The sequence below is a fragment of the Erinaceus europaeus genome, chromosome 11, assembly GCF_950295315.1.
Source record: "Erinaceus europaeus chromosome 11, mEriEur2.1, whole genome shotgun sequence".
NCBI classification, from domain to species: Eukaryota; Metazoa; Chordata; class Mammalia; order Eulipotyphla; family Erinaceidae; genus Erinaceus; species Erinaceus europaeus.
Genome location: NC_080172.1, coordinates 119,752,747 through 119,768,162, shown reverse-complemented (window position 1 = coordinate 119,768,162; position 15,416 = coordinate 119,752,747). Strand labels below are relative to the sequence as shown.

General features: G+C 52.9%; 2 protein-coding genes and 1 pseudogene across 28 annotated transcripts in view; 2 read left to right on the top strand and 1 right to left on the bottom strand.

Annotated features, from left to right (window-relative positions):
- The first annotated feature begins 203 nt into the window (after positions 1 to 203).
- On the top strand, positions 204 to 4,109 carry LOC132541489 (nascent polypeptide-associated complex subunit alpha, muscle-specific form-like). Its single transcript, XM_060202400.1, has 4 exons — positions 204 to 530; positions 581 to 1,466; positions 1,804 to 2,898; positions 4,030 to 4,109. Exons 1-4 carry the CDS (start codon positions 204 to 206, stop codon positions 4,107 to 4,109), a joined length of 2,388 nt encoding a protein of 795 aa, XP_060058383.1.
- EIF4G3 (eukaryotic translation initiation factor 4 gamma 3) overlaps positions 1,840 to 15,416 on the top strand; it is a 261,317-nt gene continuing 247,740 nt past the window's right edge. For 9 of the 27 annotated variants that reach the window (XR_009552324.1, XR_009552323.1, XM_060200836.1 and 6 more), the window contains exon 1: positions 9,102 to 9,268. Coding sequence is in view for 21 of the 27 variants with exons in the window: in XM_060200836.1 (XP_060056819.1) it covers positions 9,123 to 9,268 (146 nt within the window). In the remaining 6 variants the exon portion in view is untranslated. Of the gene's footprint in view, positions 1,947 to 9,093; positions 9,269 to 15,416 lie in introns of those variants that run through there. The other 18 variants (XR_009552325.1, XM_060200850.1, XM_060200846.1 and 15 more) reach the window with 5 other exon arrangements.
- LOC103123702 (serine-rich coiled-coil domain-containing protein 2-like) lies at positions 11,169 to 13,632 on the bottom strand (annotated as a pseudogene).

Sequence of the window (15,416 nt, the reverse complement as noted above, 5' to 3'; positions counted from 1 at the left end):
AATTTTTTTATTTGCTTGGACAGAGATAAATGGAGAGGAAAATGGGGGAGGGGAGAGAGAGACCTGCAGCCCTGCTCCACCACTCGCGAAGCTGCCCCCCACTCCCTGCAGGTGGAGAGCGGGGCTTGAACCCAGGTCCTTGGGCACCTGAAGAAGCCAGGTGCAGCCCCGCCCGGCCGGACGCCAATCTCACCTTGCTGCAGATGCACCCGCACGGGACCCGCACTCACACGGGACCCGCACCCGCACGGGACCCGTACCCGCACCCGCACCTGCACGGGACCCGCACCCGCACGGGATCCGCACCCACACGGGACCCGTACCCGCACGGGACCCGTACCCGCACGGGATCCGTACCCGCACGGGATCCGCACCCGTACGGGACCCGCACCCGCACGGCACCCGCACCCGCACCCACCTGTACCCGCGCCCAGACCCGGACCCACCCCGCGCCCGGTGACCTTGGGACAACTGGGCTCTGCACCCTGCTGGCCCCGGGGCCGGGCTGGGAAGCCGCTGCGCCCCCACCTGCGAGTCCCCCTCCCGGACCCAGGACTCCGGCAGCGGCCATTGTTCTCAGCCGCGGGGGCGGGAGGCAGAGGAGCCCGCAGCCCCGACCCCTCCGGAGCCCTCAGCCCGCGCCGCAGCTCCGCGCCCCTCGCCGAGCTTTCCCGAGGAGCCGAGTCCACGCCCGAGCGCCTCCGAGCGGCTCCCCAGGCCGAGCCCGAGCGGCCCCGAAGGGCTCCGAGCGGCTCCCCAGGCCGAGCCCGAGCGGCCCCGAGCGCCTCCGAGCGGCTCCCCAGGCCGAACCCGAGCGCCTCCGAGCGGCTCCCCAGGCCGAGCCCGAGCGGCCCCGAGCGCCTCCGAGCGGCTCCCCAGGCCGAACCCGAGCGCCTCCGAGCGGCTCCCCAGGCCGAGCCCGAGCGGCCCCGAGCGCCTCCGAGCGGCTCCCCAGGCCGAGCCCGAACGGCCCCGAGCGCCTCCGAGCGCCTCCCCAGGCCGAACCCGAGCGCCTCCGAGCGCCTCCCCAGGCCGAGCCCGAGCGCCTCCGAGCGGCTCCCCAGGCCGAACCCGAGCGCCTCCGAGCGCCTCCCCAGGCCGAGCCCGAGCGGCCCCGAGCGCCTCTGAGCGGCTCCCCAGGCCGAACCCGAGCGCCTCCGAGCGGCTCCCCAGGCCGAGCCCGAGCGGCCCCGAGCGCCTCCGAGTGCGCCCAGCCTCCGGAAAGAGCCGAAGGCGCCTCCCACCCGCGCCCTCCCGAGCGGCTCCGGAAAGGCCCGAAGCTGCCCGAGCGGCCGTCCTGCCGGACTGCTGGAGGCGGCCGCAGCGCCATGTTGGATGTTCTGCTCGTTGCGTGAAGCCAATCCGCCGGCATCGCCCGAGCCCCGCGACCGCGAAGGGCGCCGCTTCCCCCGGGGAGGGGGACAGACACCCCCCGCCGCCGGCCCATGAGGATCTTGCCGTGAAAGGTCCGGTCTCTCCGCCTCCCGCCCCCGCCGGGCCCGGCCCCCCCGGGGTCGCGTTGTCACGGAGACCGGCAGCCGGTGGTGCCGGCCCGCGGGGCGGCTGCTGCGGGCGGCGGCGGCGGCGGCGGGCGTGCGGGAGCGGCCCCGGGCCCCCGCTGCTCCTCCCGTCCCCCGGCCGCCCCCCGGCCCCCGCGCCCACCGCCCCCCGGGCCCGCCCCCGCCCCGCCCCGCCGCCCCCGGCCCGGGCCCCGGCGCGCCCGCTCCCCCGCTCCCTCCCCGCCCCCTCCCCGCTCCCGCTCGGGGGGGTTGGTGGCCGCGCCGTGCCATGAGTTTACCGCAGAAACCGGCTCTGAAACCAGGCTCGGCGGCGGCAGGACCCGGCGGCCCCGGAGCGGCGGCGGCGGCCCCTCACCCGGCGGCGGCGGCGGCGGCGCCTCACCCGGCGGCGGCCCTCAGGGCCCTGCAGCCCCCGGCGTCCCAGCAGTATCCTTTGACTCGCTGCCGGCCTCGTCTGGGGGCCGCGCCGGGCGGGGGGAGACCTGCCGGCCGTTACGGCGCAGCGGCGGCCCTGAGCGAGCGTCGCTTTTCGGACTCAGCCTGTCGGCGGGGTCCCCTCAGCCCAGCCTGTCACCCGGGGTCTCCTCAGCTCAGCCTGTCACCCGGGGTCTCCTCAGCCCAGCCTGTCGGCGGGGTCCCCTCAGCTCAGCCTGTCACCCGGGTCCTCTCAGTCCAGCCTGTCACCCGGGGTCTCCTCAGCCCAGCCTGTCGGCGGGGTCCCCTCAGCTCAGCCTGTCACCCGGGGTCTCCTCAGCCCAGCCTGTCACCCGGGGTCTCCTCAGCTCAGACTGTCACCCGGGGTCTCCTCAGCCCAGCCTGTCGGCGGGGTCCCCTCAGCTCAGCCTGTCACCCGGGGTCCCCTCAGCCCAGCCTGTCACCCGGGGTCTCCTCAGCTCAGCCTGTCACCCGGGGTCCCCTCAGCCCAGCCTGTCACCCGGGGTCTCCTCAGTCCAGCCTGTCACCCGGGGTCTCCTCAGCCCAGCCTGTCACCCAGGGTCTCCTCAGCCCAGCCTGTCGGCGGGGTCCCCTCAGCTCAGCCTGTCACCCGGGGTCTCCTCAGCCCAGCCTGTCGGCTGGGTCCCCTCAGCTCAGCCTGTCACCCGGGGTCTCCTCAGCTCAGCCTGTCGACCGGGTCCTCTCAGTCCAGCCTGTCACCCGGGGTCTCCTCAGCCCAGCCTGTCGGCGGGGTCCCCTCAGCTCAGCCTGTCACCCGGGGTCTCCTCAGCCCAGCCTGTCACCCGGGGTCTCCTCAGCTCAGCCTGTCACCCGGGGTCTCCTCAGCCCAGCCTGTCGGCGGCGGGGTCCCCTCAGCTCAGCCTGTCACCCGGGTCCTCTCAGTCCAGCCTGTCACCCGGGGTCTCCTCAGTCCAGCCTGTCGGTGGGGTCTCCTCAGCCCAGTCTGTCGGCCGGGTCCCCTCAGCTCAGCTTGTCACCCGGGGTCCCCTCAGCTCAGCCTGTCGGTGGGGTCCCCTCAGCTCAGCCTATCGGCTGGGTCTCCTCAGTCCAGCCTGTCACCCGGGGTCCCCTCAGCTCAGTCTGTCGGCGGGGTCCCCTCAGTCCAGCCTGTCACCCAGGGTCTTCTCAGCTCAGCCTGTCACTCGGGGTCTCCTCAGTTCAGCCTGTCGGCCGGGTCCCCTCAGCTTAGCCTGTTTGCAGGGTCTCCTCAGCTCAGCCTGCCACTTGGGGTCCCCTCAGTCCAGACTGTCACCCGGGTCCCCTCAGCTCAGCCTGTTGGCGGGGTCTCCTCAGCCCAGCCTGTCACCCGGGGTCCCCTCAGCTCAGCCTGTCACCCAGGGTCTCAGCTCTGCCTGTCACTCGGGGTCTCCTCAGTCCAGCCTGTCGGCTGGGTCCCCTCAGCTTAGCCTGTTTGCGGGGTCTCCTCAGCTCAGCCTGTCACTTGGGGTCCCCTCAGTCTAACCCTCAGTCATCGGGGTTCCCTAAGTCCAGCCTGTCACCCGGGTCCCCTCAGCCCAGCCTGTCACCCGGGTCCCCTCAGCTCAGCCTGTCAGCCAGGGTCCCTTGACCCAGCCTGTCACCCGGGGTCCCCTCAGCTCAGCCTGTCACCCAGGGTCCCCTCGGCCCAGTCTGTCAATCCTTCCCTGTGGAGGGTGGACCCTAAGGGGGCTCCCCCACTGTGGGGACAGACCCTCTTCACTTCACCTAGGAGTCCGTCTTGAGGTAGCCGGGTGCCTTCATGGTGGCGGAGGCCAGCAGCGAGTCTTTGGGAGCAGGCCACACCTGGTCAGATTGGTGGAGGCGCGCACTGTGCTGGGTCCGGGTCCCCATTGACTTGATTGGGGTGGAGGTGGGAGTGGATGCTGCGGGTGCTGCTGGTGTGGGACTCGAAGCTCTGACAGACTGGAGGAATTTCAGTCAGTGGGTTTGGGAAGGACCCCACTGCAATTCCACCTCATACCCCACTGTGATTGCACCTAACAGGGCGGGGCAGTGGGCAGACGGGTGGGTTGTGGTTCCTTGGCGGCCTGCACTCCGCCTGTCTGTCCTTCAGGCTGTCGCGCTGTGCTGTCAGGTGTCATTTCTCTGCCCTTTGAACCACTCAGTCCTCAGGTTCGGCCTATGCGGTACTGATGCAGACTCCACTGCAGTGAGGTGTGTACTGCCTCACAGTGTCCCCATCACTGTGGTGTCACTTGTGGGGTGTGTGCTGTCTCACAGTGTCCCTGGCTCTGTGGTGTCACCCGTGGGGTGTGTGCTGCCTCACAGTGTCCCTAGCTCTGTGGTGTTGCCCTTGGGTTGTGTGCTGCCTCACAGTGTCCCCGGGCTCTGTTGTGTTTCCTGTGAGGTGTGTGCTGCCTCACAGTGTCCCTGGCTCTGTTGTGTTTCCCATGGGGTGTGTGCTGCCTCGGAGTATCCCCATCACTGTGGTGTTGCCCCTGGGGTGTGTGCTGCCTCACAGTGTCTCTGGCTCTGTGGTGTCGCTCCTGGGGTGTGTGCTGCCTCACAGTGTCTCTGGCTCTGTGGTGTCGCCCGTGGGGTGTGTGCTGCCTCAGAGTGTCCCCATCACTGTGGTGTTGACCCTGGGGTGTATGCTGTCTCAGAGTGTCCCCATCACTATGGTGTTTCCCGTGGGCTCTGTGGTGTCGCCCCTGTGGTGTGTGCTGCCTCACAGTGTCCCCATCACTGTGGTGTCGCCCCTGTGGTGTGTGCTGCCTCACAGTGTCCCCGGCTCTGTAGTGTTGCCCCTGTGGTGTGTACTGCCTCACAGTGTCCCCTCTCTGTGGTGTCGCCTGTTGGGTGTTGCTGTCTCACAATGTCCCCATCACTGTGGTGTCGCCCCTGTGGTGTGTGCTGCCTCACAGTGTCCCCGGCTCTGTGGTGTGTGCTGCCTGCCTCACAGTGTCCCCTCATGGTGGTGTCGCCTGTTGGGTGTGTGCTGCCTCACAGTGTCCCCGTCACTGTGGTGTTGCCCCTGTGTTGTGTGCTGCCTTACAGTGTCCCCATCACTGTGGTGTTGCCTGTTGGGTGTGTGCTGCCTCAGTGTCCCTGGCACTGGTGTTGGCGGTGGCATAGCTGGCTCACTGTCTGCTGGCTCAGTGGTGTTGCTGTGGCACATTTCCTGCCTCACAGGGGCACAGAGCTTCCTCTGAAGTGTTTCTTCCCTTTATGCTCTGTGAGTTTTACTTCCTTCCAATTCCAACCATTTTTTTTACTCCTGGTAAGGGCTATGAGTCTGTATCATGTCACTAGGCCAAATCACTACCTGTGTATTTGAACTGTATTGGCAATTAAGCAAAATGTTGCTCTTGATGTGAAAAGTCATGAGGAAGTACTGAACAGTTCTTGGGGAGTATAGTGGTGGTATTTGACTGGATTCAAAGAGCTGTGACTTTTTTTTAAAAAAATTATTCCCTTTTGTTGTCCTTGTAGTTTTATTGTTGTAGTTATTATTAATGATGTCATCGTTGTTGGATAGGACAGAGAGAAAAATGGAGAGAGGAAGGGAAGACATAGGGGGAGAGAAAGATAGAAACCTGCAGACTTGCTTCACCTCTTGTGAAGTGACTCCCTTGCAGGCGGGGAGCTGGGGGCTCGAACCAGGATCCTTACGCTGGTCCTTGCACTTTGCGCTTTGCACTACCTGCACTTAACCCGCTGTGCTACCACCAGACTCCGGAGCTGTGACTTTTAAGTGTGCTTTTTCTTTTTTTTTTAATGTTTATTTATTTCACCTTATTGTTTTATTGTTGTTGTAGTTGTGATTGATGTCGTTGTTGGATAAGACAGAGAGAAATGGAAAGAGGAGGGGAAGACAGAGGGGGAGAGAAAGATAGACACTTGCAGACCTGCTTCACTACCTGTGAAGTGACTCCCCTGCAGGTGGGGAGCCAGGGGCTTGAACTGGGATCCTAATGCCAGTCCACTCCCGAGCAGCCATGAGCAAAGACGGATTTGTGCGCTTAGAGAGCAGATTCTAGGAAAGAGATGGGGAGTCTGATGGAAGGAAGGTGGACATGAAGAAGGAGGAAAGTAGGGTTAGGAGGAGTCAGGCGTAGCACAGTGGGTTAAGTGCAGGTAGTGCAGAGCACAAGGACTGGCATAAGGATCCCGGTTTGAGCCTCCGGCTCCCCTCCTGCAGGGGAGTCGCTTCACAAGCGGTGAAGCAGGTCTGCAGGTGTCTATCTTTCTCTCCCCCCTCCGTCTTGCCCTCCTCTCTCCATTTCTTTCTGTCCTATCCAACAATGACGACAACAATAAAACAAGGGCAACAAAAGGGAATAAATAAATAAATATTTTAAAAAAGAAAGTAGGGCCAGGTAATGGCATGTCTGGTACCATGTTTGAGCACTCAGCGACTAATTAATTAATCACCAGAGCGCTGCTCAGCTCTGGCTTGTGGCAGTGTGGGGGATTGAATTTAGGACATTGGAGCCTTAGGCATGAGAATCTCAAGAATAACCATTACGTTATCCACCCCTGCCCCTGGACTGCAGTTTTCTAAATGGTGGATCATTGTTCAGGTGTTTCTTTTTCTCTCCTCTCTCCCTCTCTGTGTCTATAAGAAAGAGTGGGGGGGGGGAAGCCACCGGGAATGATGGAGTCATCTGGCAGGCAGGCAGACATTGGAGTCCTACTGATTGATAATCTGGATGGAAGAAAGAAAATAAGTAAATAGAGAGTCAATAGAGAGTCAGGCGGTAGCGTAGCAGGTTAACTGCAGGTGGTGCAAAGTGCAAGGACCGGCATAAGAATCCCGGTTTGAGCCCCCGGCTCCCCACCTTCAGGCGAGTTGCTTCACAGGTGATGAAGCAGGTCTGCAGTTGTCTATCTTTCTCTCCCCCTCTCTGTCTTCCCCATTTCTCTCCATTTCTCTCTGTCCTATCCAATAACAACAACAATAATAACTACAACAATAAAACAACAATGGCAACAAAAGGGAATAAATATTAAAAAAATTTAAAAAAGTAAATATTTTTTAAAAATATAGAGAATGAATGAAGTTACTCAAATGCCTGGGTCCCATTGGCTCTTGCCTGTGTTGCTATACCCCAAGACTCAAGTGTTTCCTGTCAAACTGAGAATTATAACTACCAAGAACAGATTTCTTGCTTTTCCACATAAAGAGTTTCTAGTAAAGGGCTGGGGATACAGTGTAGTGGTTCTGCACAAGGCTCTTATACCTGAGGCTCCAAAGTCCCAGGTTCAATCGTCAGCACCATCTTAAGCTTGAGCTGAGTAGTGCTCTGGTCTTTCCTTTATTTATTGGATAGAGACAGAAATCGAGAGGGTAGGGGGAGATAGAAAGGGAGAGAGAAAGAGAGATACCTACAGCCCTGCTTCACCACTTGCAAAGCTTTCTCCCCTGCAGGTGGGGACCAGGGGCTCCAACCTGTGTCCTTACTCAGTGTAGCATGTGTGCTCAACCAGGTATGCCACCACCTGGCCCCTGAATTTTTAGATTTAATTTAACTTTATTCATTTATTTTACTTGATAGAACAGAGAGAAGTTGAGAGAGAGAGATAGAGAGGAAGAGAGATACAGAGAGACCTGCAGCACTTGTGAAGCTTTTCTCCTATAGGTGGGGATCTGGGGCTTGTACCTGGGTTGTTGTGCATGGTGGTCAGGTGCACCACTACCCAGTCCCGGAGTCTTTCCCTCTGTATGTTTCTTTCTCATAAAAAGATTAAGTAAAAATATATATTTAAAACAAGTTTCTAGTAAGATTTTTTACAAAAAGGCTTGCTGTTTTTAAAAAATGGAAATCTTGGGGGGGATGTGGAAATGTACCCTTAGGACAACAAAAGTCCTATAAATCAACATTTCCTCTATAGAGTCATGTTGGAATTGAAAAAGAAAAGTCATAGTACAAATGTCACATTAAAGAAGTGTTTGAGAGAGACTGTAGAACACCATTCCCACTTTTGTGGTTCTGGGGAGAGGAACTAAGCCATCTCTGATACCGCAGTCTTCCCATATTTTAGCCATTTCTGTTGGGATTTCAGCTGGACATCTAAGGTACCATACTATCTACCCACAAATAACTTGATCCAGACTGAGAAATAGAATGCCACGAGACAAGTCCAAGTAAAACTCCTGTAAGAGGCTTGTGTGGGGAGAGGATAAACTAGAGCTTCTGGAAAGGTGGTGGATGAACTAAGTGTGAAAAATGGGTGAGAATTACCTGAGGTTTATATCATCGGGGTTTTCCTGGTTCGCCTCCAAACCCATTGCTCTTGCTGCCATACAGAACTTTAGTAAGAGTTTAGTCACGTTTCAGGTTCTTAGAAACACAGAAGCTAGAAGAGGTAGCAAAGGACACAAGGCACACAAGATTCAAGGCATCTTGTGCATCCTAGCCTGAAAAATTAGGATGTGTGGGAAGATACATATCTGATCTGGTCCTTTCCTACTCTGCTGGCGCTTCCTCTCATCATCCCCTCAGCCTCTCTTCAGATGTTAACTTGACTTGGAAATGAGACTTGCTAGTCTTAAGATATAAGTAGATTTAGCTTGGTCTGTAGAAAAGTGCACCTGATATGGAGTCAAATATGAATTTGAGTTTGACTCTTTGAACAGAGGTATCATCTGGAAAAAAGTGGCATGCCTGTTCTGGGCATCAGTTTCTCCTCCCTTAAAATTAAGCAGACTTATTAAATAATCTCCTTAGCTATAATTGATAGTGACGTGTGATTCCAAAGGTTCTGGTTGGAGGTTTGTTTTATTCTTGCAGGTGGAGGGTGAGGGTTCATTGAGATGTATTGATTGTTTCTTTGGTGGGCAGAGACATGTTTCAGTGGCAACTCGTTAATACTAGAAGCTTATTGCCAGGGATCAGAGGACTGCAGTTGGCTCATGTCAAAGGCATCTGGGAGGGGGTGCATGGTGAAGAGCATACTTCATGCTTGAGGACCTGTTGGTATGCTTCTAAATTCTGCTTATAAGACCTTCTGTTTTGATCATCACATTAGGTTCCTTGTATCACTGTTTTACCTGGGTCCTGCCCTGCCTGCAGGGTATTGGTTTAATCCCCACTGGTTAGATGGAAGCTTTCTATGTTCTGTTTGCGCTCTTTTTTTGCTCACCCCCTCTCCTAGTCATTTCCTTTCCCTTGCCACTTCTGGTGAAGAGATGCATAAAAGGTGATGTATCTGATTAATAAACGAGATACTGCTTCCCAGCTCAGCCATGAGTCCTTGGTCGTCTCTCTACCGCCCGTGAAGCTAGCCCAGCCCGGCAAGGACCCCTACCACTGGGTGGGAGCACCACTAAAGGGGAAGCTTCACCAAAGGTGGGACAGTGCTGTGATGTCTCCTTTCTGTCTCTCATCCATGGGGGGGGGGTGTCTGCTGGGAGTGATAAAATCATTAAGACGTGAAACCCCAGTGAAACCCAGGTGCTTCAGAAAGTGAATTGTATGTTATTAATGCTAGATTTAGTCACACAGACTGAAATTTTTCTATGATTTGATCCCTGAAGATTGTGTTGTCTGTTGTGAGGTGGCTTGAGACCCTAAGATAAGGTTGCCATGGTCTCTGTGCTGGCAGGCTCTAGGTGATGGGTGATATACTTCATTGTGAGGTACTAGGAGACGGGAGTTCGGGACTAAACCAAGACCAAACCATCTTTTTTCTTGCTGTAGGAATAATGAGCTAATGTAATGGGGAACTGTTTTTGATTATTGGCCAAGCACATGACTCCAAGCTTTGAAAACCTGCTACTGAGACCTGACTGATGAATCCTGCAGGATCCCAAGCTACTTCTGAGTTCTCAGATGGCTCAGTTCTTTGGCTTGCTTCACTCTTGTTGCCTCAGCTGAAATTTGAGATAACTTAAACTATTTTTAATTGCATTTGAAATATGTCAGTTTTTATGACCTTTATAAGTAGTTAGTTGTTTTGAATTTTTTTGAGACCAGACCTTTTTTTAAAATTTTAATAAAAGTATTTTTAAGTCCTTCCTTCCTTCCTTCCTCCCTTCCTTCCTCCTCCTTTTCCTCCTTTTAAAAAAATTTTTTTTTCTCCTTTTGTTGCTCTTGTTTATCGTTGTTGTTGTTGTTGGATAGGACAGAGAGAAATCGAGAGAGATGGGGAAGACAGAGAGGGAGAGAAAGATAGACACCTGCAGACCTGCTTCACCGCCTGGGAAGTGACTCTCCTTGCAGGTCTCCTCCTTTTCTAATTAGTATTCTAATAATAGTTTATAAAGATTGCAGGGGTGGGCCCAGGTGGTGCCACACCTGGTTCAGCATACATGTTACAATACACAGGGACCTGAGTTCAAGTCCCCAGTCCCCATCTGCAGGAGGAAAGCTTCACAAGTGATGAAACAGTGCTGCAGGTGTCTCTGTCTTTCTCCTTTTCTCTCTGTCTCTCTTTTTAATCATGACCCTAAAAGGCTGGAATAGTGCAGATGAAGAGTTGGGGGGGTGGTCTCCGTTTTGTAGATAGCTAGTAGGCATATTTTAGTTATATTCCAAAGGGCCTCCACCACCACCCCACTGCCCACCCCCAGCCTGAAATCTGATATGCTGGTGGATCCAAGTTATTGTCTAGGGAGATGATGTCATGGCTGGAAAAAGAACCAGGAAGTCCTTTTAAAGACTTTGAGAGAAACATCTGAATACTGCTTTAGCATGTGCAGTGTTGGAGATTGGACCTGAGGCCTCCCACATGCAGGCCCTGCCGTCTGCCCTCGGAGCTGCTTTCCCTGCTTTCAAGTCTTTTCTTTTTCTTTTTCTTTTTTTTTTATGACCAGTATTCTAGTAACTGCACTTAAAAAAAAATGTTTTTAAGGGAGTCTGGCAGTAACGCAGTGGGTTAAGTGCATGTGGCGCAAAGTGTTAATGGACCAGCGTAAGGATCCTGGTTCGAGCCCTCAGCTCCCTACCTGCAGGGGAGTTGCTTCACTGCAGGTTTGCAGGTGTCTGTCTTTCTCTCCCCCTCTCTGTCTTCTCTTCCTCTCTCCATTTCTCTCTGTCCTATCCAACAAAGACGACATCAAGAACAACAATAATAACTACAACAATAAAACAAGGGCAACAAAAGGGAATAAATAAATAAAATATTAAAAAATGTTTTTATATTCTTTTATTTATTCCAAGAAATTGACAGCATTTGAAATTTATCAGAAGACAGTCCTAAAAGTAAGCTGTTATACTATCTAGGTGGAAGCAAACAAATATAAAGATATTAATATTTACTAGACACACTTTAATCTGTCCACTCATCAGTTTTACTTAAGGATTTTTCATTTCCCTTGGGGAGTCAAATGAAGCCTTTGATGGTACATTTTCATGCTTTTCTTTGAGAAATCTCTGGAGTTATTCTAGTTCTGTTGGAGTCTTCTCTATAAAATCATCACTGAAGTCTTCACTTAGATAGTTCTTATCAGAAGATGATAAGGATGACAAAGAAATATCATCTACAGTATTACTCAAGTACTTAATTTTAAAATCATGTTTAATGCGCTGGTCATTTTCTGTCCTAAAACTGTTCTTTTCAGTCAGCTCTCGGTCCTCATCAGTAGCTAAGTTCTTAACCCGAAGTGCAGCCTCATCTTCTCCACAAGGGTCAGCGGGTGAATGAATTCTCATCTTCTGTGATAGTCCTCGGAAATGGAGGCTGGTTGGATGTTAGTAGAGAGGGATGAGCCATCCGATAGCCCAAAGTGGATGTCAGCCCTGGTCCATTTCGTCAAGCCAACTGCTTCCCACTGGCAGCCTCTGGTCTGCTGAACCCACATCCTAAACATTCCTTCCTGTTAGCACTTCTGACTGTCGGGGGTTTCTCATCATCCTTCGAGGTACCAGGCACCAGGCAGTGGTGGGTTCTGATAAGGCTTGCTGTGAGATCTACAGCTCAGTTGAAGGAGTGTGATCAGCTTATAGATAAAGATGGAAGTAGTGAATTCTGAATGGAATGGGAAAAACTTTGTGACCTTACCATCTTTTCACAAGTCATAGACTTAATATTGTCTAGGGACTGTGCTAATAAGCTTTCTCCAGAACTGCTTCTAGTGGCACAAGAGTTGGCTTTAGGTCTCTGTATGCTACCAGCTGACTGCTCTCTGTAAAATCCATTCACCTTCTTCTTCTTCTAGCGTTTGCCCTTCTTCCGTAGCCAGTCAACAGCAAAGCTGTCAGGAGCTGCTTGTTGCTGGCTTTGAAAGTGACTGGGATCCATGTGGATTCAGTCGGCTAGGAAGGATCGTCAGTTTCCCCAATGAATGGGTACTCACAGGATGCACCACGAGAAGGTCGATCCAATGCAACCCATCCATTCACCTGTGGCTTGGGAGCACTGACTGAAGAAAACAGAGTCCTTCCAGTGACTTCCCTTTGGTGAATTGACCCCAATTAGATGGTCCCGATGAGTACTTCTGGTTTAATTCTTCTGTAGATGGCACAAACATAGTGGATGGCTTTACTAACTTGGATGTGAGGAAACACTTTTCAAACCTCCTCTGATCCCATTTTTATTAAGCATTCCTTGATTGGGTGTGTGCTTTTCAGGCTCAGTTATTTATTTTTTTTCCTCCTCCAGGGTTATTGCTGGGCTCGGTGCCTGCACCATGAATCCACCGCTCCTGGAGGCCTTTTTTTTTTCCCCCTTTTGTTGCCCTTGTTGTAGCTTCGTTGTGGTTATTATTATTGCCCTTGTTGACGCAATTCGTTGTTGGATAGGACAGAGAGAAATGGAGAGAGGAGGGGAGAAGAAATGGAGAAGGGGAGAGAAAGACAGACACCTGCAGACGTGCTTCATCGCCTGTGAAGCGACTCCCCTGCAGGTGGGGAGCCGGGGGCTCGAACCGGGATCCTTACGCCGGTTCCTGCGCTTTGCGCCACATGCGCTTAACCCACTGCGCCACTGCCTGACCCCCTCAGTTATTTTTATTTTTTTGTGTGTATTTTCCCTCTTGTTGCCCTTGTTGTTCTTATTGTTGTAGTTATTGTTGTTGTTAGATAGGACAGAGAGAAATGGAGAGGGAGGGGAAGACAGAGAGGGGGAGAGAAAGACAGACACCTGCAGACTTGCTTCACCGCCTGTGAAGGGACTCCCTTGCAGATGGGGAGCCGGGGGCTCGACCCGGTATCCTTAGGCTGGTCCTTGCGCTTTGTACCACGTGTGCTTAACCCGCTGCACTACCGCCCAGCTTCTAGTTTTTTGTTTTTTTAAAGTATTTATTTCTTCCCTTTTGTTGCCCTTGTTTTTTTTTTATTGTTGTAGTTATTGTTGTTGTTATTGATGTTATCATTGTTGGATAGGACAGAGAGAAATGGAGAGAGGAGGGGAAGAGAGACACCTGAAGACCTGCTTCACCGCTTGTGAAGCGACTCCCCTGCATGTGGGGAGCCAGAGGCTTGAACCCGCTGCGCTACCACCCGACTCCCCAGGCTCAGTTGTTTTATGTGAACTCCGAGGGTTAAATTCTTCAGCACTCTGTGTGCTGAGCTGATATTTGTTCTCCACCTAAATATATGGGAGGATGGACAGTCAGAGCCATTCTTTTTGATGTGACTCTGACATTACTATTGGAAGGTTCCATTAAATTAGCAGGTTCCCCGTTTTGGTTAAGTGTACTTCTTACAGATCTGATTCCATACTTTGGTGACTTGGAACCAAACTGTCTTGATTTGTGGTTTTCTTCTTCCATGAGCTATAGGTGTATTTGTTCTCTTTGGTCGCTGCCCAGCTGCCACGAGCTCTGACCAGTCTGCACTTCTCAGGCTCTTTTTATTGAATTATGGTTTCATACATGTATATATGACTGACTGCAACCACCACGAGCATTCCAGTCACTGGACCAAATACTCTTGTGCCTGCTGACCCTCCCAGCCTGTCTCCCCCCCCCCCCCCAGTCACCATGGTTTTCAGAGTCTTAGAGTCATTTTGCTCATTTTATTTATTTTTAAAAATATTTATTGGCTAGACCAGACTTCCAGAGGTGTGGCTGTGGAGTAGTAGTAGCTACATTTTGCTCTCCCCGATCAGCTACGAGAAGCAATTTATGACCATAGCCCACCAAGCCAGAGGCTAGCACAGACTCGTGTGGCTCGTGGACAGAAGGGGCTGAAGGAGAGATTCCTGGGAACTAAAAGACCTGACTCGGGAAAGGCTAGTGCCAGTCCAGGAGTTTGCCAGCTGAGGCACACCACTTCCGAGTCTAAGTTTTGGCCACGAAAAGATTGTTGAAAAAGGAGAAAATTGCCTAAGACTTTTTAGTTTATCACAGTGGATTCTAAGTCTCCACTGCTGTTGCCTCTCAGAGGCTGGAGGAGCTGCAGGGAAACTCTGTATTGACACCACGGGCACAGAGCTGGCCAGTGACTCAGGATAGATTCTCCCCTCCCAGTGATCCAGAGGTGTGAATGTGGAGTAGGAGCCTTTGCACATTGCTCTCCTGATGCTCAGAAGGACAGAGAATAAACACTTGAGGATTCAACAGAGTGCAACCTGGGTTTCTTCAGGGACTCGACAGGCCACACAGTGCTGCTTGGCTCTGGCTGGCAGTGGAGCAGGGGATCAGGCCTGAGACTTTGAACCCTCAGGTGTAGGAGTCTCTTTGCATAACCACTGTGCTATCATTTCTCTACCCTGTTTTGTCTTGGTCACCTATGAGTGATTAAGCTAAAAAAAAAAAACTACTTATATTTAAACTATATTGGATAGAGACAGAGAAGCTGAAGTGGAAGGGGGTGGTCTAAAGGATTTTTTTTAAACACTTTATTACTGGATAGAGACAGAAATTGAGAGGGGAGGGGGAGGTAGAGTGTGAGAGAGACCCCTGCAGTTCTGCTTCACCACTCATGAAGCTTTCCTTCTGCACGTGGGAACCAGGGGCTTGAACCTGGGTCCTTGCGCACTTTAATATGAGTGCTTAACCAGGTGCGCCACCTCCTGGCCCCGGTCTGAAGGTTTTTTTTTTCTAATTTTTTTCTTTCTTTCTTTATTTCCTTTTGTTGCCCTAGTTGTTTTATTGTTGTAGTTATTATTGTTGTCATCCTTGTTGGATAGGACAGAGAGAAATGGAGAGAGGAGGGGAAGACAGAGAGGGGGAGAGAAAGACAGACACCTGCAGACCTGCTTCACCGCCTGTGAAGCGATGCCCCTGTAGGTGGGGAGCCAGGGGCTTGAACCGGGATCCTTAGCCGGTCCTTGCGCTTTGCGCCATGTGCACTTAACCTGCTGCGCTACCGCCTGACTCCCGGTCCGAAGGTTTGAACCCAGAGTCTTGAGCATGTAAGATGCATTCTCTATCAGGTTAGGTATCTCCTGGCTCCAGTATTGTATTTTAAGACTTTTGTCCAAGTTCATGAAGTTTTTTTTTCTAAGAGTTTCATAAACATAGCTCTTACATCTAGTTTTTGCTCCATTTTGAAATTTTTCATGTATGGTGTGAAGCTAGGAGTCCAAATTTATTATTGTAATGTGACTAGT